The following is a 24,454-nucleotide window of genomic DNA, read 5'->3' as shown; positions in this document are numbered from 1 at the left end:
ATGACGGTATATAATCATTCCCGCTTGGTGATTGGATAACGATGATGACGGTATATAATCATTCCTGCTTGGTGATTGGATAACGATGATGACTGTATATAATCATTCCCGCTTGGTGATTGGATAACGATCATGACGGTATATAATCATTCCCGCTTGGTGATTGGATAACGATCATGACGGTATATAATCATTCCCGCTTGGTGATTGGATAACGATGATGACGGTATATAATCATTCCCGCTTGGTGATTGGATAACGATCATGACGGTATATAATCATTCCCGCTTGGTGATTGGATAACGATCATGACGGTATATAATCATTCCCGCTTGGTGATTGGATAACGATCATGACGGTATATAATCATTCCCGCTTGGTGATTGGATAACGATCATGACGGTATATAATCATTCCCGCTTGGTGATTGGATAACGATGATGACGGTATATAATCATTCCTGCTTGGTGATTGGATAACGATCATGACGGTATATAATCATTCCTGCTTGGTGATTGGATAACGATCATGACGGTTTATAATCATTCCCGCTTGGTGATTGGATAACGATCATGACGGTGTATAATCATTCCCGCTTGGTGATTGGATAACGATGATGACGGTGTATAATCATTCCCGCTTGGTGATTGGATAACGATCATGACGGTGTATAATCATTCCCGCTTGGTGATTGGATAACGATCATGACGGTGTATAATCATTCCCGCTTGGTGATTGGATAACGATCATGACGGTGTATAATCATTCCCGCTTGGTGATTGGATAACGATCATGACGGTGTATAATCATTCCCGCTTGGTGATTGGATAACGATCATGACGGTTTATAATCATTCCCGCTTGGTGATTGGATAACGATCATGACGGTTTATAATCATTCCCGCTTGGTGATTGGATAACGATCATGACGGTATATAATCATTCCCGCTTGGTGATTGGATAACGATGATGACGGTGTATAATCATTCCCGCTTGGTGATTGGATAACGATCATGACGGTATATAATCATTCCCGCTTGGTGATTGGATAACGATCATGACGGTATATAATCATTCCCGCTTGGTGATTGGATAACGATCATGACTGTATCTAATCATTCCCGCTTGGTGATTGGATAACGATCATGACGGTATATAATCATTCCTGCTTGGTGATTGGATAACGATCAAGACGGTATATAATCATTCCCGCTTGGTGATTGGATAACGATCATGACGGTTTATAATCATTCCCGCTTGGTGATTGGATAACGATCATGACGGTTTATAATCATTCCCGCTTGGTGATTGGATAACGATCATGACGGTATATAATCATTCCCGCTTGGTGATTGGATAACGATCATGACGGTATATAATCATTCCCGCTTGGTGATTGGATAACGATCATGACTGTATATAATCATTCCCGCTTGGTGATTGGATAACGATCATGACGGTGTATAATCATTCCCGCTTGGTGATTGGATAACGATAATGACGGTATATAATCATTCCCGCTTGGTGATTGGATAACGATCATGACGGTATATAATCATTCCCGCTTGGTGATTGGATAACGATCATGACGGTATATAATCATTCCCGCTTGGTGATTGGATAACGATCATGACGGTGTATAATCATTCCCGCTTGGTGATTGGATAACGATCATGACGGTGTATAATCATTCCCGCTTGGTGATTGGATAACGATCATGACGGTGTATAATCATTCCCGCTTGGTGATTGGATAACGATCATGACGGTGTATAATCATTCCCGCTTGGTGATTGGATAACGATCATGACGGTGTATAATCATTCCCGCTTGGTGATTGGATAACGATCATGACGGTGTATAATCATTCCCGCTTGGTGATTGGATAACGATCATGACGGTGTATAATCATTCCCGCTTGGTGATTGGATAACGATCATGACGGTTTATAATCATTCCCGCTTGGTGATTGGATAACGATCATGACGGTTTATAATCATTCCCGCTTGGTGATTGGATAACGATCATGACGGTTTATAATCATTCCCGCTTGGTGATTGGATAACGATCATGACGGTTTATAATCATTCCCGCTTGGTGATTGGATAACGATGATGACTGTATATAATCATTCCCGCTTGGTGATTGGATAACGATCATGACGGTATATAATCATTCCCGCTTGGTGATTGGATAACGATTATGACGGTGTATCATCATTCCCGCTTGGTGATTGGATTACGATCATGACGGTGTATAATCATTCCCGCTTGGTGATTGGATAACGATCATGACGGTGTATAATCATTCCCGCTTGGTGATTGGATAACGATCATGACGGTTTATAATCATTCCCGCTTGGTGATTGGATAACGATCATGACGGTGTATAATCATTCCCGCTTGGTGATTGGATAACGATCATGACGGTGTATAATCATTCCCGCTTGGTGATTGGATAACGATCATGACGGTGTATAATCATTCCCGCTTGGTGATTGGATAACGATCATGACGGTGTATAATCATTCCCGCTTGGTGATTGGATAACGATCATGACGGTGTATAATCATTCCCGCTTGGTGATTGGATAACGATCATGACGGTGTATAATCATTCCCGCTTGGTGATTGGATAACGATCATGACGGTGTATAATCATTCCCGCTTGGTGATTGGATAACGATCATGACGGTGTATAATCATTCCCGCTTGGTGATTGGATAACGATCATGACGGTGTATAATCATTCCCGCTTGGTGATTGGATAACGATCATGACGGTGTATAATCATTCCCGCTTGGTGATTGGATAACGATCATGACGGTGTATAATCATTCCCGCTTGGTGATTGGATAACGATCATGACGGTGTATAATCATTCCCGCTTGGTGATTGGATAACGATCATGACGGTGTATAATCATTCCCGCTTGGTGATTGGATAACGATCATGACGGTGTATAATCATTCCCGCTTGGTGATTGGATAACGATCATGACGGTGTATAATCATTCCCGCTTGGTGATTGGATAACGATCATGACGGTTTATAATCATTCCCGCTTGGTGATTGGATAACGATCATGACGGTTTATAATCATTCCCGCTTGGTGATTGGATAACGATCATGACGGTGTATAATCATTCCCGCTTGGTGATTGGATAACGATCATGACGGTGTATAATCATTCCCGCTTGGTGATTGGATAACGATCATGACGGTGTTTAATCATTCCCGCTTGGTGATTGGATAACGATCATGACGGTGTATAATCATTCCCGATTGGTGTTTAATATGTTTGTGCAAGTCTCCCGTCGGTGAGGGCAACACCACAGAAACGGCCGTGTGATGTGGTTCGTTGTTCAGTGGTTGGAGTGCGGGTTTCATTGTTAAAACCTGATTATTGAAAGACCACTTGTGCTGTGCTGTGCTGTGCTGTGCTCGCACTGTTCTTCAATCGATGGAGCGCGGAGACTGCCGCCGTCATTTCCTGTGCATTTGTTTGTTGTGTCCAATTTTCCGAATTCAGTCCTCACGGTTCATGGCAATGCGAACAGGACATGATGCACCCTTTTCGAATTGAATTTCCAGTGGATGAGATGAGATGTGTGCCCACGATTCACGTGGAATGAAGTGGAACCGTTAGTCTTAATATGTGATATGTGATGGCGATTCTGAGCGCCGGAAGCAGAAGTTCGGTTTGTGGAAGGGATGTACAAGGGACCGAAGGGAAGAGTTTCGGTTTGTCGTGGGATGTCTGAGGAGTTCAGCGTGAACATCGGTTTGAGGCAGGGAGGCTCTCTCAGCCCACTCATGTTTATCATGGTGATGGAGCTGGTGAGGAGGAGGGTGAGTTTGAGGGGTGGTATGGGGAGGATATTGTATGCGCATGATGCGGCTGTTGTGGTGGAGAGTGGGCAGGAGATGGAGGAAGGACTGGGGGTGTGGGAGGAGGTATTTCGGAAACATCGGCTGAGATGAGTATGTTGAAGACTGAGGTGATGTGGGATGGGCAGCAGAGAAAGGAAATGGATATCAGGTTAGAGGGGAAGGAGATCAGGTAGGGAAATAGGTTTGAGTATCTCGGGGGGGGGGGGGGGGGAGACAGTGACTGTGGATGGTAGGTTTGAGGCAGAAGTGCAGAGGAGGATTCAGGTGGTTGCGAATGCGTGGAGGAGGGTAGTGGGAGTCATGGCAGACAGAAAGCTATTAAGGAAATTGAAAGGGAAGGTTCTGATGTCATGTTTCGTGCCGGCCTACCTTTACGGCCTGGAGACGGTGGCACTGACAGAGAGACAACAGAAGTTGCAGGTTTGTGAGAACAACTGGATCAGGAGGATTGTGGGAGTGAAGAGGATGGATAGAAGGAGGATGGATGAACTGAGGGAGGAGATTGGTGTGCAGATGAGCTTGACGGTGAGATTGGTGAAATGCAGGCTGAGATGGGCTGGACACTTGGTGTGGATGGGGGATTGAGAGAATGGTAAAGAGAGCGGACAGGTTGAGGGAGCAAAGGAAGGAGGAAAAGAGGTCGATCGTGGTTGAGATGGGAGGATTGCATGAGAAGAGAGATCAATCATGTGGAGGTGATTGCAGTGGAAAGATGGCTGATGATAAGGGGAAGTGGAGGAGTATCGTGGTCAGGGCAGAAGCTTGGTGCCATTGGACCTCATCCCTTGGAGAGAGGGTAGAGTCCAAAATATAAATCTTATGTAAGTAATGTACCAATAACTATAAATATCACTCACCTGGAGTAGATAACTTTTATGAGACTTTCAACCTGTGGTTTCCATGTGAATCAGTTTTATTGATAGCAGCTCAATCACAATCGATTACATAGCTACCTTGACTGAGGCTCTTTATATAGCTATAGTATCACTACTTTGGCTGAGATAAGCCTGGTGTTGGCTTCGTGGTTCGGGTTGCGAGCTTGGGGTCTTAGGGTCTTGAGTTTGAGCCCTGTTTGCCACTGAATTATACCAGGTGGGGTTGACTCAGCCTATCATCCTTCAAAGGTCAGCAAAATGAGTACCAGTGTACTGGTATAGGGGCAGAGCATCAGCGGCATAGTCGTACCCCAACAAAATGACAGCGACCCGGCATCTGAGCTGTTGTACACAAGAGGAGAAGAGGAGGAGGAAGAAGAATCTGTCCAAGGAAAGTACTCTGATTTTTGTTTCAATGAAGCTGTGAATGGTGCCCACGATTCACTTGCTGCTCTATATTGGCAGAATGTGCATCACACACACACACACACACACACACACACACACACACACACACACACACACACACACACACACACACACACACACACACACACACACACACACACACACACACACACACACACACACACACACACACACACACACACACACACACACACACACACACACACACACACACACACACATTGTGTCAATGTGGAGAATTAGCAATCCATCATCCTGACGTTGGCTTAATTAAATAATGTTTATGAAATACTGATTTCGGGTTAATCCATCTTCTGGTATTGGGTTGCTGATGTCTCAGATAACAGCTGCTGTTATTTTGAGCGGAGCAGGTGTTACATCATGGTTTTGGATGGAGGATGATCTGAGATGGTGAACAACTGTCTTGAAGACCTGGAGGGGAAGAATGGGATTGCAGAAATTAAGGAAGTTGGTTCCACAGGTGGGGAAAAATCGGAATGAATGAACGGGTGATTCTGAACAGTGATTTCTGAATTTAGGTAATTTCACCAGAACGGAGTTGCTGGTGGATTGCGTGCGCAGGCTGTCGACACCTGGGGTGGAGGTGGGAGGGGAGCAAGAAAAAAAGCAAAGGGTTGGAGATCAGGAAGAAGGCGGTAGAAGACAGAGAGACCACCGACATGTCTACGACGTGAAAGTGATAGGCCTGTAGACTCCGCTTTGTCACGGGGGATTCCAATGACGTTGAAGACCTTGATTTCCACGGTGTTAACCTGAGCAAGGTGTGAGGCAGGGGGTGTCAAGCTCAGAGGGAAGAATACTCCATCGAACTGCCAATGAAGGCCTTGTAGGTGGATCACCTTTTGTTGTAGATTTGTCACGTCGATAGTTACAAAGTATCTGTTTTACAGGGGAATGGTCACATGATCGTTGAGGGGCTAGCATAATCACTTCGTAATTGTCTGGTCCTGTGTTTAATCCCTCTCCCTGGTGGAAGCTGCCCTGTGTAAAGCCGTCATACGGTGCATTGCCAGCTGATGTACTGAATTGAGAAGCACACCATCTTAGAGGGAACATTCAAGCGAGCTTGCTTCACTCCTTGGTTGTCATTGTTGTCAAATACCGCACACCCTTCTATATGGAGCCTTGGTGCTGCTGAAGGTTTTTCATGGCAGGAAATACTACCCATGGTTTACCAATGCCTTCCCAGCAGTAGCTGTGGCCGTAATTTACAGTTTGGTTGGAATGCTGACACACAATGACTTCCTCCTTTCATAAGGTATAACGGGGTGTTTAACATCCACAAAACTGATTTCTCTCGGGCAGGACGTTTGGCTTAATGTTTCCTCTGACATGGTGTAGTTCATGATGCAAATGTCCTCACCTTACTTAACCCTGACTGAAAAGCACCAGGATGGCAGTACATAGTCGAGCTGGAAATCAGGCTCGAAGCAGACTGCTCGTAGATGAGTACACTACCGGCACTGAGCAGACAGTTTATAGTTGGCCCAGAAAGCACTCAAAGACTAGTTGCACTTGTTAATCTGTGTTGCTGACCTTTTTTTTTTTATATCTTCAATAGGTGCTGTAATGTTGCCGTTGCTCATGTCAAGATCCTTATGGAACCTTCGCCACCGTTACCCGCTGACACGTCGCCAAATCTTCCGCCATCTTGCTTTGCCAAATGGGGGAGGTGAATTTCAATCTGGAGAGAAGACACTTGTGATGCAAGAAGAGACAGAGAAACAAACTGCTCGTCAAATGTATGTTGACATCGGTGCGAGCACCATAACCCGTTTACCCTTTGCAACTTTGGAGCCAGAAGACATCGCCTTCTTTCAGCAACTTCTCCCAAATCGTGCTTTGACTGATCCAGATGTGCTTGCCTCGGCTAATGTGGACTGGCTCCAGAATGTCCAAGGTCAGGTTCGATGATGCACATAACATCAATCGAGGAAGTGAAGGAATAAAATTGCCAAAGCTAAAGCAGATTCAACTAGAGGGGGAGCAATCGGTGGAGTGCAAAACCTCCGCCGCCAATACTGCTGGGTCATTACTGCCAATACGCCAATACTGATGGTCATGTAAGTGAACCTGATATCCTATTCATTGAAGGTCAAAACGTATCAGACTCTATGGAACCACGATTGAATAAACTAAACTAGATCGACGCACATGAAGAAATGCCAAAAAAAAAAATCAATTTTTTTGAAAAAAAAGCTGCAAAACGTTTTTTTTTCCATTACAAAATTTTTGGGGGGGTTGGAAATCACTTAAAACATGTAGAAATGCAAAAAAAAAAAATTCAAATATTTTTCAAATAAAATCGAAATTTTTTTGAAAAAAAAGGTGTAAAATTTTTTTTTCCTCGAACAATTTTTTTTTTGGTTGGAAATCACTTAAAACATGTAGAAATGCAAAAAAAAAAATTCAATTTTTTTCAAAATGGCCGCCATAGCGGCCATATTGGATTTTGGACTAGTCCAAAATCTAATGGCATGATCCTTGGACCATACCTAATCCCCGCACCAAGTTTCGTCGAAATCCGTCCAGGAGTTTTTTCCGTAATACTGTTCACAAACAAACAAACAAACAAGCAGTCATAGACTGGTACTTACGAAATCGTCAACTTGACCTCTGACCTTGTCTAATAAAAGCTGTCTCTAGAGAAGGTAGCAACGCAAACCAGAAGTTTCTACGATGATTCTGTACCAAACCATCAAAAATCGTAACGTCGACCGAAGCAAAAATCTCCATTTCTCCACGCAATTATTTTATATTATTTTATCAAAGTCACAAAACCGTAATATTCGGCCATCCACCAACAATCTTTACATAATCCGACGGCTTTGCGAGTCAGGCATGCGACGATAACCTTTATTGGGATAAAAAAATGACTTTTAAACACCATCTTTATCAAAAACACCGTCAGCGCGCACACGGAAAACTTTTACGTGACTCAACGATGCGTCTGCTCGAGCGCACTGCATCACGTGACGACCCATGACGCGTCAAGTGAAATATTTTTTATACAATCTTAAAACGTCTCCAAAACATCCGATTTTTACCAGAATTTCGACAACCGAGTTTTAAGCGTCCTCAGCGATCGCAAAAACCGAAGACAAAATTAAAATCGAACTTAAAACGAACTCGTAACGTCGAGCGAAGCAAAAATACTCCATTTCTCCACATTAATTTATGGAATCATGTTTGACCTCACTGTGACGTTGACCTTTGACCGATTTTGACCAAAATCTAATCAGCGCGAGCCATCACCCTCCTGAATCACGTGGTGTAATTTGACATTGGTAGCTTCTTCCGTTCTCGAGTTATCATGCCTACAAACAAACACACAAACAAACAAACAGAAACGGAAGTGATCAATATATTTACAAAATCTTTAGATTTCGTAAATAACAAACACACAAACAAACCAGAGGGGGAGCACTCGGGAGAGTGCAAAACCTCTGCCGCCAATACTGCTGGGTCATTCAAGTGAACCTTATATCTTATTCATTAAATATGATGTCAACAGTGCTGACAGAGTTATAGTTCTTTTCTCCATTTTTTTTGGGGGGGGGGGGGTTGGAATCACTTAAAACATGTAAAAATGCAAAAAAAAAAAAAAAAAATCGAAATTTGGTTGAAAAAAAAAGTTGCAAAAATTTTTTTTTCTCTAAAAATTTTTTTTTGGGGGGGGGATTGGAAATCACTTAAAACGTAGAAATGCAAAAAAAAAAAATTCTTTTAATTTTTTTGTGGGGGGTAACAATTTTTTTGGGGGGGGGGGTTGGAAATCACTTAAAACGTAAAAATGCAAAAAAAAAAATTTTTGTCAATTTTTTTAGGGGGGGTTGGAAATCACTTAAAATATGTAGAAATGCAAAAAAAAAAAAAATTCTCTAACAATTTTTTTTTCGGGGGGGGGGGGAGGGACCAAGTCCAAAATTTAATGGCATGATCCTTGGACCATACCTAACCCCCCCCCCCCACCAAGTTTCGTCGAAATCCGTCGAGGAGTTTTTCCGTAATACTGTTCACAAACAAACAAACAAACAAACAGAAACGGAAGTGATCAATATACTTACGAAATCTAAAGATTTCGTAAGTAACAAACAGAAAGGGGTGAAAACAGTAACCTCCGATCTTCGATGGCGGAGGTTAACAAGTTTAAATTTTACTTTAACATTGCTACAGTTAAATTAATTGTACTTTCAATGAAGTGTCTTGGCATTGCTGGCTTCGGTTTATCCAAGATTCATGCCTTCGAGTTCAAAACGTATCATGTCCGTTTTTGTTTTGGGATGGAAATGCTTGCTAATTCCACATTACCTTTATGCAGGTCTCTCCCAAATTCTACTTCGGCCTCAGACGGTTGAGGAGGTTTCGCTTATTTTAAGGTAACTTTGATTTCTTTATTCTTCACCTTTTTCTTTCTCTTACTTTGTTAAGGTTCATTCCCAGAAGGAGGCATTGTGTTTAGTTTCGGTGTACATGGTGTCCCGCTTTTTAAAGATTATTATCTTGCCAAAACGAGGTTTTTGCAAGATATGTTAGTCAGCTTGTGTTTTTTTTTTTTGTTTGTTTGTTTGTTTGTTTGTCTGTAATCACGTATAAAAAATTCTGCAGAGCACAGTTACATCGGAAATTTTTATAACTTCGCATATCAGAGGCCTATAGAGGTCCCTTTCAGTGCACAAAATTTTGAAGGTCAAGGTCAAAGGTCAAGGTCACTTTGGCGCAAATCAGGGGAGTCGACGAAACCCTTATTTTTTGAGTAATTTTGATCGGATCGTCTTCAAACTTCATGGGAATATAGTTCATGGTCTGGCGCTCAGCTGATTAATTTTTGGTGGCGATTGGCCTTGACCTTCATGGTTAGCGCCTGAGGTCAAACATATTTGACCCCAAGGTCAAATTTTCAAGTTTTAGGAACAATATCGTATAGTACCTCAAATTGAACACCTTGATGAGTGCTTTCTAGATATGTCAATTTTGAGACATTATGACGTCATTTGGTGACGTTATGAGGCAAACGCATATTTTTCATGGTTACTCTGTAGAACGATTCTCATCGGAATCTCTCGTAGGCAGATATTCCTCAAGGAGTCGCTCCTGGTGGATAGCAGCTCTGTTCACCTCAGTGTGACCTTTAAAGAAGTCACACGTGGTCACCTTTTGGCAAGATACGGGTCACCCTGCGGGTGACATTGGTTTATTTATTTTTTCCATTGTTTAATTTTTTAATTATTATTTAATTTAAAAGATTAGATATTTTCTTCCAATTTTTGATTCTTTCTTTTTCAAGTGTTTATTTTTCCCCGATTTTCTATGTTTTTTTTATTTTTCAATTATTTACTATTTCAGTTTCAGTACTGTATTTAATTTTTTTCAATTTAATTTTCTATTTTTAATTTTTTTTTTAATTTGCTATTTTGTTTTCAATTTATTTTTCAATTTAATTTTTGCATTCAATGTTTTTTAAATTCTTATGGTTCCCAGAGGGAGGCATTAAGTGTTTAGTCTTGTTAGTTTTGATGTCCATGGTGTCCCGCTTCTTAAAAAGAATACTGGCGCGTCCGAGTACCCGTTGATGCAGGATTCCTCACAGCCGGGACTTTCATCCTGAGAGATGGTCAAAACGGTCTTTTATGGCACTGCATGCAATATTACCCTATTTTACCATTACCCAAGGTCGCTCAAATGAGCCAAAATCGATGGCACACCCACAGGGGAAGCAGATGGCTGAAACACAACTTCTTACCTTTTAAAGTATTTATTTAAAAAGCAAAGTACATGGAGGAGGGTCAACAAGACGCCATCATAAAAAGAACAAACCAAGCGAGTCAAAAGACACAAAAAGGAGAATGGGATATGAAAAATTCCACACAATGAGGAGAAATAAAAGGTTAAATGGGGGCCAATTGGCATGTGGAGTTTCTGGATAAACAAACTTGCACACAAAAAGGATAAATAAAATGCAAAACATAACTCACTGGGCACCACAGAATGCACTCATACAACAAGACAATAATGCAGGTGGGACATCCCTTTATCTCTACAATGCGTAGGGTGGACACAGGACTTGATGCAGTCTGCCTTAGAAACCAGGAGTAAAGGGGCTGTCACACCTTGACGTTTTAGCTAGCGTATGGCAAGGTATCAAAATGTATGTAAAACGCTGGCGTACGCTGAACTATTGATGTTTTTTTTTAATTTTGGGCGTATAATAACATGTTGGATGTATGCATAATGTATTAGTAACGTACACAGAACGTTTCAATCACATATAAATAACTTGTACCAACGAATGCTGAGCGTGTGTCGGCGTTCACAACCTCTGCCCAACGATAGTCTTATTTATGCAAAGCGCGGCAGCGTATCGCCGACGATCACGTGGTGTAGGCTATTAATAGGCTGCAGCTCGACGATTCAAATCATAACCGCACTAGACATCGAAGTGTGAAGCCGCTGTCACACCTTGACGTTTTAGCCAGTGTATGCCGACGTATGAAAAATTTTCCGAACCAAGCTGGCATACGTCGAATACGTTATGGGTAAGTTTTGTATACGTTAAGAGCACACTGGCATATGTCGTAGTATGCTGGCATAGGTCATCATACGCCGAGTACTTCGAGAAATTTTCAGCATGTTGAAAATTTCTCCACATACTTGGCATATGACACACGTTCTGCATACACTGGCATAAGTTGTAGGCACGTTACACGATCGTTGACACACGTCGACACACGTTACTTGTACGTTACTCATAAGTCGAAACACGTCAAGGTAATGGTTGGCGTCAGTGTTCCAGACTCCCTGTTTTTTTTGGGGGGGGGGGGGGTTTTCTTCGGTATGACGGTGTTGTTGACACTTCGATTTCTAGTGCGGTTATGATTTAAATCGTTGAGCGGCAGCCTATTAATTATATTATATCATAACCGCACTAGAAATCGAAGTGTCAACATCACCGTCATACCGAAGAAAATAAAAAAATTAAAAAAAAAACAGAGAGTCTGGAACACTGACGCTAACCATTACCTTGACGTGTTTCGACTTATGAGTAACTTACAAGTAACGTGTGTCAACGATCGCGTAACGTGCCTACAACTTATGGCCAGCGTTATGCGGAACGTGTGAGTCATACGCTGGCATACGTCAAAAAATTTCAAGCATGGAAAATTTGTCTCACACCTCGGCGTACAAAGACGTATGCCAGTGTACTACGAAAAAAAGCCAGCATACTACGACGTATGCCAGTGTGCACTTAACGTATACAAAACTTACCCATAACGTATTCGACTTGTGCCAGCGTTTTAGCCAAATTTTTCATACGTCAGGCATACGCTGGCTCAATCGTCAAGGTGTGACAGGGCCTTAAGACGAAAGCCAGTGATTATGGTGTACAAAGATGAAGTAACACAGCCACAATAGGATCAGCGATGAGTAGGCCTTCAACCAGGCCACCTGGTCCTCTTTGTTCTATACCAAAAGAGGGCCTCCTGGGCGGAACTTCTTCCTCCTAAAAGTGCTTCTTTGCATTCAGTGCATTTGGAACTCTTCTGTCTGAGGTCTTTCTTCTTCTCTCGAAGGGCAGGGTGATATCAGATTGGGTCTATCTCAAAGTTTCTACAAGACCACAAAAACGTCTTCTCACGACCTCCTCAGTGGACCACTTGCTCGACCTTCTTCACGAGCCTACCTTTGTTCTCCTTCGAGCCTCACTTGTCCTCACGAGCCTCTCCTGGTGGACTCGTTTCTCTTCCTGCATGATGTCTACACAAGGTGGGGGACTCGCAATCGGTAAAGAAAACATGGGGCACTATCCCTGGGCACTCACCTCATAGTGTCTGGATAAGAAAACCACTAGGCGTGGATGACCGACAAAATATTTAACAGAGAAGAAAGTAAATACCTGTGGATTTTTTATTCTATTATTATTATTATTATTATTATTATTTTTAATGCCATGAGCAAACTTTGGTACATCACAGGTGATGACAGTTGTTGTCAAGTTTCATTGTGTGTGTGTGTGTGTGTGTGTGTGTGTGTGTGTGTGTGTGTGTGTGTGTGTGTGTGTGTGTGTGTGTGTGTGTGTGTGTGTGTGTGTGTGTGTGTGTGTGTGTGTGTGTGTGTGTGTGTGTGTGTGTGTGTGTGTGTGTGTGTGTGTGTGTGCGTGCGCGCGCGTGTGGTTTCGGAGAAGAGAGCAAATAATATTTTTTGGGGGGAAACCACCCCATTGACCCCCCTCAACCACAAATTTTTAATACCGTAAACAAACTTTGGTGTATCACGGATGATGAAGGTTGTGGTCAAGTTTCATCAAAATTGTGTGTTCTTTCAAAGAAGTTGCAAGTGTTTGAGGATGGACGATGCGCCATCCCATAAACTCCCCGGAAATACGTTCCAGGTGAGCTAAAAATCAATGTACATCTTTTCTTCTGGGCTCTACAGCCCACTACACCACCATGGCTGACACAAACAGGCCAGAGAGATTGTAATCAGCCGAGTTGCATGCCTGATGTGCGCCTCGACGTTGGGAAATCCCCACCTACGAACGAGGTATTTACGTAAATGTAATTAATCTCTACCCAGTCTAGAAGTTACATACGCTGCCTCCTCGGCATCACGTGCAACAAATGACTTTATCTGGCAATTCACAGTACACAGACAATACTACACTTACCACAGTCTGGCCATGGATACCCCCACCCCCCCCCCCTTCACGTAACATTACGTTTGTTTTCATCATGAAGCAGAATTTCAAGTGCTACCAATTGGCTAATTCGAGTTGGCTGTACCAGGAACCATCTTCAATCGCAGCCCTCCAGTTCGCTCACCTGCAGCATTGTTCCAGGTAGCTCATGGGATGGTGCATTGTCAGTCCGTCCACAAATACTTGCAACTTCTTCTCTGAAACTTTACATGGGGTTTTGATGAAACTTTACCACAACGATCATCACCGTGTATTTACCAAAGTTTGTTTATGGCATTAAAAGGGGGTCCACGGGAGTTGCCCCCGAAATATGTATTTGCTTTTTTTCTCCAAAACTACACACAATTTCAATGAAACTTGACTGCAATGGTCATCACCCATGATGTAACAAAGTTAATTCATTACATTAGAAAAATCAGCCTGTAAGGGGAGTTGCTGCCAAAAATATTTTTGCGGTGGTGGGTACCCGAGACACTAGCTTGTCACTCAGGGGGATTAATCCCCGGTTGTCCTCGGTCGAGCCGGACCTGGGTCTACCGCTCACAATTAACGTTATGGTATGGTGGGTTGTTTTAAAACCACGAACGCCACCCAGTCAACCACCAGTTCCAGCGTCCGTCGTCTAATTATTTCGTTTAACTAGAGGTCACGTGGTTACCTGAGCGGCGAGCGTGCCCTCGGCAAAGCACCAATGTTATCTCAATTACATTTTATTTTGTGCGGCCGAGCGTTGTAACCGCTGGTGCGTGCCGACTATTTTTGGTGAAATCTGTGGTAATTACCTCCAGTCTATCTCGGTTCAAACAATGCTCGACCAATAGAAGGAAAGGACAAACACAGACAGGTTGGAAATCGACAAATAATTTATTAATAATAAAATTAATAAATAAAAAGAACCATTTATTTGCTGAGGTAAATAAAGAATGAATTTCAAAGCAAAATCAATCAAAATGCCAGGAAAGAGCAGATGTTTATCAGGGGGTCGACTTACTTGCAGCTAAACACAGACAAGGGTACCCAGCAGATCATTCAGGGGGAGGGGAGGGGGAGAATCGTCTCGCCTGTCTGTGAAACCGGAGGAGAGGAAAGTTGTCTGTGAAGCGAAAATGTCCTGAAAATGCGTGTGTGCATGTCATGTCCATCGCCTGCACCCTCTCGCGGGGCAGCCTTGGACGCCAGTCTACGTCTGGAGGGCACCGAGATCATCCGTCGTGGGTTTAGACCCTGGTGTTGTTTGTGATCAACCCCGTGCCTCACTTGTTGGCAGCATTGCTCACACCCACACGGTGCACCACACGCTCGCTTGCCCAAGCACTGGAAGGGCGAATTGTCTCATTCTGCGCTGGTTAGACACCCGCTTCTTGGTCGCTTCTCTCGCCCTTTGCTTTTTCCTCTCTGGACTTTTTCTCCTCAGAGAACGTCCCTCTTTCGCTCGTTTTTTTATATCTCAGAACATCTCTCCTCACAGAATGTACCTCACGCTTTCTCTCGCTCGTTTTTATATCCCCGGGCCCTCTCCGCGGGGTGCCGTCCGCCCCAAGCTCACCCCGCCCCACTGGGGCACAGTTACCATGACGACCCGTGCGCTCTCAAAGAAGGCGGGCGTCGGAGCTCGCGAAAGAATGGTGCTGAGGAAAAACGAAGGTGGGCTTCAGAGCTCGTGAAAGATTATTGCTGAGGAAATATGAGGGCAGACTTCAGAGCTCGTGAAAGAAATGTGTGTGAACGTGTCTGTCGTAAAGAAAAAAGCTTCCCATAAGAGAGGGGATCTATCCTTTACCCTTCTCAACGCATCACATTTAAGATCCCATTAGACATGGGGATGGGGCTAATCTGAACATGCATTTAAGGAAATAACTGTCTGAGGACCTGGACGTGTGGATACATTCATCAGACCAGATTCTGAAATCCGTAACAATATGTATTTGCTTTCTTCTCCAAAATTACACGTACGCAATTTTGATGAACTTGATCACAAACTTCATCACCCATGATGTATTAAAGTTTGTTCATCAAATTAAAAAAAATCGTGGTCTTCAGGGTCTATGGGGGGGGGGGTGGTGGAGGGGGGTGGTGGAGGGGGGAGGTTGCAAAAAATGCATTTGCTTTCTTAGAAACTACACACACAATTCCGATGAAACTTGGCCATCACCTGTGACGAAGTAAAGTTTTTTTTCACGACATTAAAAAATATTGGGATCTAAGGGGTTATACCGGGGGGGGGGAGGGTGTCCCCCGAAATATGTATTTGCTTTCTTCTACGAAACCACACACAATTTCGATGAAAGTTGACCACAACCTTTATCACCTGTGATGCATAAAATTTTGTTCATGGAATTAAAAAAATCCATAAGTATTTACTATCTTCTTTGTTTCATATTTTGTGGGTCATCCATGCCTACCTACCCAGTGGTTCCCTGGTTATGTTATCCAGCTGCTACCAGGTGAGCGCCCAGGGGTGTTGCTGCATGTTTTCTTTACAGATTGCTAGTCCCCACCTTGTGCAGGCAACATGCCGACCACAAATAATTTTCTAAAGTTCCTCCACCTTATTACAGGCTAATATGGCGTCATCTGCATGGAGTTCTTTGATGATACCGAGCAGGGACTTTTGCTGGTCCTTAACCTGTGAAATTTAAACAGGTTGCCATCTGACTTGTAACGAATACCAAACCCATAGTCTGCCAAACCCTCAAGTGCCATTCCAGTCATGTAACTGAATTCGATGGTCAAGCAGGCGGGAGCAAGAATGCAGCCTTGGCGGAAACCTGTTGTGGTGTCGAACTGAAGTTGTTTCCCCATTGATGGATACCTTTGCTTGCATACCTAAATGGAAGCTGCAAATGAAGTTGACGAGCTTTGATGGAACACCACTCTTTTCCAACAATCTCCATGCAAGGTCCCGGTATACTGAATCAAAGGCCTTAACTCAGTCAATGAAAACAAGGTGCAAGTCCTGTCTCTGCTCCCTACATTTTTCTTGTAGTTGTCTCAAAACAAACGTCATATCCAATGTCGACCAACCTCAGGGGAATCTGCTTTCGGTCTCTGGAAGGAGTTTTTCTATTAGGGGCTTTCAGCGATTGAGTGCCACTTTGGCAAGAACCTTTCCAGCAATCGAGAGCAGGGTAATACCTCTGTAGTTTCCACATGTAAAAGGACACTTATTTTTATACAAGGCAATGATGGTGCCATCTTTCCATTCCTGAGGAACACTTTCACTTTACCAGATACACTGATTGAGGTGATGGAGACTCGTGAATAGGGCAGGTCCACCTTTTTTCATGACCTCAGGCGGAATGCCATCTACTCCTGGGGCTTTCCCATCACCCATCTACTTGATGGCTTTAACCACCTCTTCCACATATGGATCTACTGCCACTTCATATTGGATGGGTCCCAATTGATGACTGACCTGTCAACATCTCTGTGTTGATTAAGTATGGTCTTTAAAATGTTCTTCCCAACAGTTTAGAATGTCTTCTCGTTGGGTCTGGCAGTCACCAGTGATGAAGTTTTTTTTTTTTTTGGTTGAAGCCCAAGAGGTTTCGTCTTTGATTGAAACTTGATGGCTTTGAAGAAGTTTTGAGAGTCATGCTAGACTTTCTATCGGCACTGTGAATATAGTATATATTATATACTTCAGCTTAACAAAAAAAATGAATAAAAGAAAAGGAAATTGGAAAGATAACACCACCATAATGGATACAAGAGGCATGGGAAAAGTATTCCAAATTAACAGAGGAAATGGTTAAATAAATATAAAAAAAAACTTAGGGGCATTACCCCTGAATACTCACCTGGTAGTAGCTGGATAAGATAACCAGGGAATCATTGGTAGGCATGGATGACCCACAAAATATGTAACAGAGAAGGAAGTAAATACCTATGGCTCCCGGAACCTATGGATGTGCCATTGCATAAGCTCCCGGAACTACATTCCAGGTGAGATAAAAAACAGAGATACTACACCAACCATCACAATCGGTTTGAGTGATACCCATTATATTTGAAGACACCCCATTAAAAATAATGGACAAGTTTGTGTACTTGGGAAGCATGATCACCAGTGATGGAAACCTGGATGGTGAAATCCAGAAGAGATTAGCCAGTGCAACATCAATGTTCGATTCATTCCAAAGTTGAGTGTGGTGTCGTTCAGGTCTATTACTCTACACTAAGCTGATTGAATATTGCCATGTCATCTTGGCAATACTGCTATATGGTAGCGAGACCTTGGATACCCTAAATTAACACCTACACCAGCTTGAGATGTTTTCCCAGAGATGTTTACACCGTATCATGCATATTCGCTGGTGGCAAAAGATCACCAATATTGAAGTCCTAGCCCATGCCAACATAACAACCATAACCACAATGGTGAGGATGTCAAAACTGAGGTGGCTGGGTCACGTGTGCCGTTTGCCAGACCATCGTCTCCCAAGGAGAGTATGTTTTTGTGAACTAGCCACTGGAACTCGCCCATGAGGTAGGCCCTGTAAACGTTGGAAGGATGTCATCAAGGAAGACCTCAAGATCTTCAATATTGAGGAGAACTGGTATGGCTTGACACAAGTAAGGCAAAGCTGGAGAGCAGCTATTAGATAGGGTGCATTGATTGCGGAGGCTGCGATTGCTGAAAAGGCAGCTCAGTAGTGCAAGAGACGGAACAGAAAGCTACAGTATCATCCATCGTCATAAGTGATGGGGACATATTGATTGATTGATAGAAAGTCTACACCCCCTTTCAAATTTTTCACCTTTTGTTGCCTTGTAGCCAGGAATTAAATTGCATTAAATCAGACTTTTTCCACCTTTATTTACACATCACAACCCACAAATTCTACAAATTTCAGAAAATGAAATTATAACACAAAACTAGAACATCTTGGTTGAATAAGTGTTAATACTTGTTGGAAGTGTTGGGATTTGAACCTTTTGAAAGCCTTTGTTTCCTCCCAGCAAAATCCACTCACTTGCATTTACCTAAATGTGTTTCTACTTTTCTATTTTTCTGATTCATAAAGGGAGGCCTGTAAGATAAGAAATGTGGTCAACCTTGAATGCTCCATGGGAACATTGTGTAACCGGATCTGAGAGAAACCTCAGGTCCTGCTTATCTACTTAATATATACTGGTGTTGAAAGGACATAACCCTGGTAAACCAGCTGGTCCTTTGATGAAAAGAAGGGCTTCTTTGTGCTGGAATAAGCCAACATGGCAAAGATAAACATAAAAAAGGGAGTGACTCGGCTATACTGGCAGAGCATTCTCCGAGGTTCCTCAAATGCTAATTGGAGTTCCTGGCTTCTGGTCTCCATGCGGCCACATGTATTGAGAGTGAATAAACATTTTTCTCTCAAGTATATCGACTTCCTCATGCCTCAGTGAAGGGTGATCGGCTCGACAGAAGCACTTTTGGCAGCAATTACAGCTGTGAGACTGTTGGGATCAGTCTCTACCAACTTCACACACCTTGATTGGGCAATATTTGCCCATTCTTCTGTACAAAACTGTTCAAGCTCAGTCAAGTTGCATTGGGAGTGTTGATGGACAACAATCTTCTAGTCATGCCACAGATTTTCGATTGGATTTAGGTCGGGGCTTTGACTGGGCCACTCAAGGACATTTATCTTTTTGTTCTTTAGCCACTCCAGTGTAGCTTTGGCTGTGTGCTTCAGGTCATTGTCATGCTGAAAGGTGAACTTCCGTCCCAATTTCAGCTTTTTTGCAGAGAACAGCAGGTTTTCCTATATTTTGCTCCATCCATTTTCACTTCTGTCCTAACAAGTGCCCCAGTCCCTCCTGATGAGAAACATCCCCATAGCATGATGCTGCCACCACCATGCTTCACAGTGGGGATGGTGTTCTTTGGGTGATGTGCTGTGTTGGGTTTGTGCCAAATGTAACGTTTTGCATTTAGGCCAAAAAGCTCTATTTTGGTTTCATCAGACCACAACACTTTTTGCTACATGGCTTCAGAATCAACGGAGTGTTTTTTTTTGCATACCTCAAACGGGACTCAAGGTGGGCTTTTTTGAGTAATGGCTTCCTTCTTGCCACCCTACCGTACAGGCCAGACTTGTGGAGTGCTTGGGATATTGTCACATGCACACAGTGACCAGTCTTTGCCATAAAAGCATGTAGCTCTTTCAAAGTTTCCATTGGCCTGTTGGTGGCCTCTCTGATCAGTCTCCTCCTTTCTTGATTATCCAGTTTGGAGGGAAGGCCTGATCTAGGCAGGGTCTTGGTGGTACCATACCACTTCCACTTCTTCATGATTGTCTTGATTGTGCTCCAATGGATATTCAAGGCCTTTGAAATATTTTTATACCCATCCCCTGATCTGTGCCTTTCCACAACTTAATCCAGAAGGTCTTTTGAAAGCTCCTTGGTTCTCATGGTTGAGTCGATTGTGAAATGCACTACCCAGTAGAGGAAACCGACAGAACAGCTGACTTTATTCTGATATAATTAGAATCACTACAATTTAACACAGGTGGAGGCCAATTAATTTGGTGTGTGATTTTGAAGCTGATTGGTTACACTTGAGATCATTTACAATTGCTATTATAAGGGGGTTAGACACTTATCCAACCAAAATATTCGAGTTACCTCCACCACCGAAGGTGGAAGGAGGTTTTGTTTTCATACCTGTCTCTGTCTGTCGGTTTGTTTGTGTGCAGGATATCTCAAAAAGTTGTGAACGGATTCGGATGAAGTTTGGTGGGCAGGTTGGGTGTGTGACAAGGACGAACTGATTAGATTTGGTGAAGATCCTGATCCGGATCCGGCTCCGAGAATTTTTTTAAAGTGAATCTTCACCATTGAGAGATGGGCCAAAAACGAGATATAGCACGATATCTCAAAAAGTTGTGGACGGATTCAGACGGAACTTGGTGGGCACGTTGGGTGTGTGACCAGGAAGAATTGATTCATTTTTTCTGAAGATCCGGATCCGGATCTGATAATTTTAAAGTGATTCTTCACCATTGAGACGATATGGGGCTAAACTAATACATATCACAATATCCCAAAAGGTTGTGGATGGATTTCGGATGAAAGTTGGTGGACAAGTTGGGTGTGTGACAAGGACAAGATTTTGGTGAAGACCTGAATCCGGATCTGGATACGAGTTTTATTTAATATTTAAAGTGATTGCTCACCATTGAGAGATTGGGCCAAAAACGATATAGTACTATATAGCATGATATTTCAAAAATGTATTGGGCCCGATATGTTCTCGTGGATCAGGCATTGTGTGGCGGAGGTATGTGCTCTACCGAGTGCCCTTCTAGTTTTGTATATTTGATTAATTTTCTGAAATTTGTGGAATTTGTTTTTCACTTGGGTTGTGGGTTATGATGTGTAAATAAAAGTGGAAAAATTCCAATTAACAGTCGACGTTCCAATTCATCCCAAAGGTGTTCGATGGGGTTGAAGTCAGGGCTCTGTGCAGGCCAGTCAAGTTCTTCCACACTGATCTCGCCAAACCATTTCTGTGTGGATCTCTCTTTGAGCATGGGGGCATTGTCATGCTGAAACAGGAAAGGGCCTTCCCCAAACAGTTGCCACAAAATTGGAAGCACAGAATGGTTGAGAATGTCATTGTATGCTGTAGCATTAATATTTCCCTTCACTGGAACCAAGAGGCCTAGCCTGAACCATGAAAAACAGCCCCAGACCATTATTAATCCTCTACCAAACTTTCCAGTTGGCACTATGCATTTGGGCAGGTAGCATTCTCCTAGAATCTGCCAAATGCAGATTCATCCGATGGATTGCCAGATGGTGAAGCGTGATTCATCACTCCAGAGAACGTGTTTCCACTGCTCCAGAGTCCAATGGTGGTGAGCTTTACACCTCTCTAGCCGACGCTTGGCATTGCGCATGGTGATCTTAGGCTTGTGTGCGGCTGTTCGGCCATGGAAACTCATTTCTTGAAGCTCTTAATGAACAGTGCTAGTGCTGACGTTGCTTCCAGTCAGTTTGGAACTCGGTAGTGAGTGTTGCAACCGACGACAGATGACTTTTCAGCACTCGGTGGTTCCATCTGTGAGTTTGTGTGGCCTACCACTTCGCGGCTGAGCTGTTGGTGCTCCTATATGTTTCCACTTCACAATAACAGCGCTTACAGTTGACCAGGGCAGCTCAAGCAGGGTAGAAATTTGATGAACTGATTTGTTTAAAAGGTGGCATCCGATGACGGTGCCACGTTGAAAGTCATTGAGCTCTTCAGTACAGCCCATTCTATTGCCAATGTTTGTCTATGGAGATTGCATGGCTGTGTGCTTGATTTTATACACCTGCCAACAATGGGTGTGGCTGAAATAGCCGAATCCACTAATTAGAAGGGGTGTCCACATACGTTTGGCCACGTAATGTATATAGTATTTGTTCCCATTTTCTTTGTATGTTTACTTCTCTTTTAACTTGATCCTCAACATAATTCTGGTTCCTTTTTCTTGTGTTCTTCCTTCTCTTTCTCACCTCCTTTCAGACACTGCCATTTACGAGGTCTTGCCATAACCCCACAAGGTGGAAAAACGGGTCTTGTCGGGGGTGGAGTCCCCATCTTTGATGAAGTTATTGTTTCCATGGCACTGATGAACCATATTATTGACTTTGACGATTGGCAAGGTGTGATAGTTCTTGAAGTTCATTGTTTTCACAAAAGTGAGGATTGTGTGGGAGTGAGAATTTTTGTACCATGCCCATGCTTTGTTATGGCGTTCTCCTGTTTAGGCGTACTGGTGTGTGAGGCTGGGTGCATCTTGGAGTCATTAATGCAATATGTTGAGAAACGAGGACGCGTGATTCCTCTGGACCTCGGCTCCAAGGGTAGCTGCCAGATTGGGGGTGTTGTGTCTACCAATGCTGGCGGTCTGCGTTTTATACGATATGGCAGTCTCCGTAGCAACGTACTGGGTTTGCAAGCGGTAAGATGTATGATGAAATATTGCAGGAGTGCACTTGAGAATGGCTAGTTTTTTTTTCGTGATGCAATTAGCACCAAGTTGTAAAATACTTTGAAGTGTGAGGCATGAAAGCATGATGTAAGAAAAGAGATGAGGAAAAACATCAACAGGATGATGAGATGTGAGAATCGGTTAGGTGTGAGATTTGAGCTTGGTGCAACGAAAGATGTGAAAATGAAATCTATTATCCCAAACCGACTGTGAAAGTGATGTATGATGTCTTGTATGTTCATGTAACTCCACAAGAGTTCTCTCTTCTCTCCTTTTTTTTTTTTACCAAGGTTCTTGCTGATGGGCAAGTTCTTGACTTGATGACCCAGCTGAGGAAAGACAACACAGGATATGACCTGAAGCAGTTAATGATCGGCTCTGAAGGCACACTTGGTGTCGTGACGTCTGTTACCCTGCTGTGTCCTCCTATGCCTGTAGGAGTCAGCTTGGCCTACCTCGGTACAATAATCCTGATCACTTCTTACTTGTACACGCAACATCGATTAATTTGCAAGTGGAAAATGATGTGCCTCTCCTGTTCTTTCAGCAGCAACTTCAGCTGCATTTTCTCACCGTAGGTTGCACAGGGTTCCCTGGAGTGTTGGCTACCCTCTGCGCAGCCCGATCCCGCCTGGGCGAGAGACTCTCGGCCATCGAGTTCTTCGATCATCAATGTGCTCACCTTGTGCACACTCACCTGGGACTCAATCCTCCTATTTCTGGTGTGGCCGGTCACAACCAATGAAATCTGAAGTAGCATTGCAGAGCTGGACGAATATTTGGTCGTCGTGTGTGACATGGTGTTGTTGTTTTTTTTTGGGGGGGGGGCATGGTATGGTATGGTGTGGTGTGTGTCGGTCGATAATGGGTTTCGAGAAAATTGGAGAGGATCATCAGCTAACGTTGTCATTTCTGGTTGGTATGTTCCACCAATTGTGCATTGTAGCAAATGATGAGAATCATTACAATGACATGTTTGAGCTGTGTACAAAGTTTCAGTCTTGCACCATTGTGATGATCTTTCTCACCATGGCAGTTATATATTTAAGGTGGGCATACACTGTCCGTTTTTGTTTTTTTTAACATAAAATGGAAAAATTGGCCATGCTGTACATCACCACACCATGTCTGTGCTTTTGTTGAATGGGTAAACACCAGAAGCACCGTTGGTCAATGGAAAAAGCTACAGAGGGTACAGCTTTGCTGTGTGATCATTCAAGGGAGCAAACGAGTCTGTAAAACCTGTCATTTTATATAAGCTGTTGTAAAATGCCAAAAAACAAAAATAACTGGTTTTGCTTAAAAACCACAAAAAAAAAACGTTCGGTAGGTGGGGAATTTTATTTGTTTATTTCTTTTTTTTCCAGCAACCCTTCTCTTTCTAACAGAGGTATTGTCAGCGTACAACAACCGTTTGATCTCATTTGGATGATGATGTCAATGCGGATGGAGGCATATCCATTAACACGTTCTCGGCAAATTCTCTTTTTTTTAGTTTGAAAGTATAATTTTCAGTTCTTTATATTATTATGAATGGACAAGCCTGGTGTTGGCGCAGTGGTTAGGGCAGCGGCTT

The 24,454-nt window shown here is 43.1% G+C and overlaps 1 protein-coding gene across 4 annotated transcripts in view; it reads left to right on the top strand.

The window, feature by feature from the left end:
* Nucleotides 1-24,454, top strand: part of D2HGDH (D-2-hydroxyglutarate dehydrogenase) — a 55,592-nt gene that overhangs the window by 11,944 nt on the left and 19,194 nt on the right. Inside the window, exons 1-7 of one of the 4 annotated variants that reach the window (XM_085884817.1) lie at nucleotides 3,381-3,847; nucleotides 6,776-7,114; nucleotides 9,536-9,593; nucleotides 22,410-22,549; nucleotides 22,655-22,848; nucleotides 23,169-23,337; nucleotides 23,457-23,600. In XM_085884817.1, coding sequence (XP_085740943.1) covers nucleotides 6,784-7,114; nucleotides 9,536-9,593; nucleotides 22,410-22,549; nucleotides 22,655-22,848; nucleotides 23,169-23,337; nucleotides 23,457-23,600 — 1,036 coding nt within the window. In that variant the 5' untranslated portion in view covers nucleotides 3,381-3,847; nucleotides 6,776-6,783. Of the gene's footprint in view, nucleotides 1-3,380; nucleotides 3,848-3,925; nucleotides 4,038-5,351; nucleotides 5,675-6,775; nucleotides 7,115-9,535; nucleotides 9,594-22,409; nucleotides 22,550-22,654; nucleotides 22,849-23,168; nucleotides 23,338-23,456; nucleotides 23,601-24,454 lie in introns of those variants that run through there. The other 3 variants (XM_085884815.1, XM_085884814.1, XM_085884816.1) reach the window with 3 other exon arrangements.

Source organism: Eptatretus burgeri, chromosome 6 (genome assembly GCF_056783735.1).
Source record: "Eptatretus burgeri isolate ZD-2024b chromosome 6, Ebu_testis_v1, whole genome shotgun sequence".
Taxonomy (NCBI): domain Eukaryota; kingdom Metazoa; phylum Chordata; class Myxini; order Myxiniformes; family Myxinidae; genus Eptatretus; species Eptatretus burgeri.
This window is presented reverse-complemented; position numbering and strand designations above follow the sequence as displayed.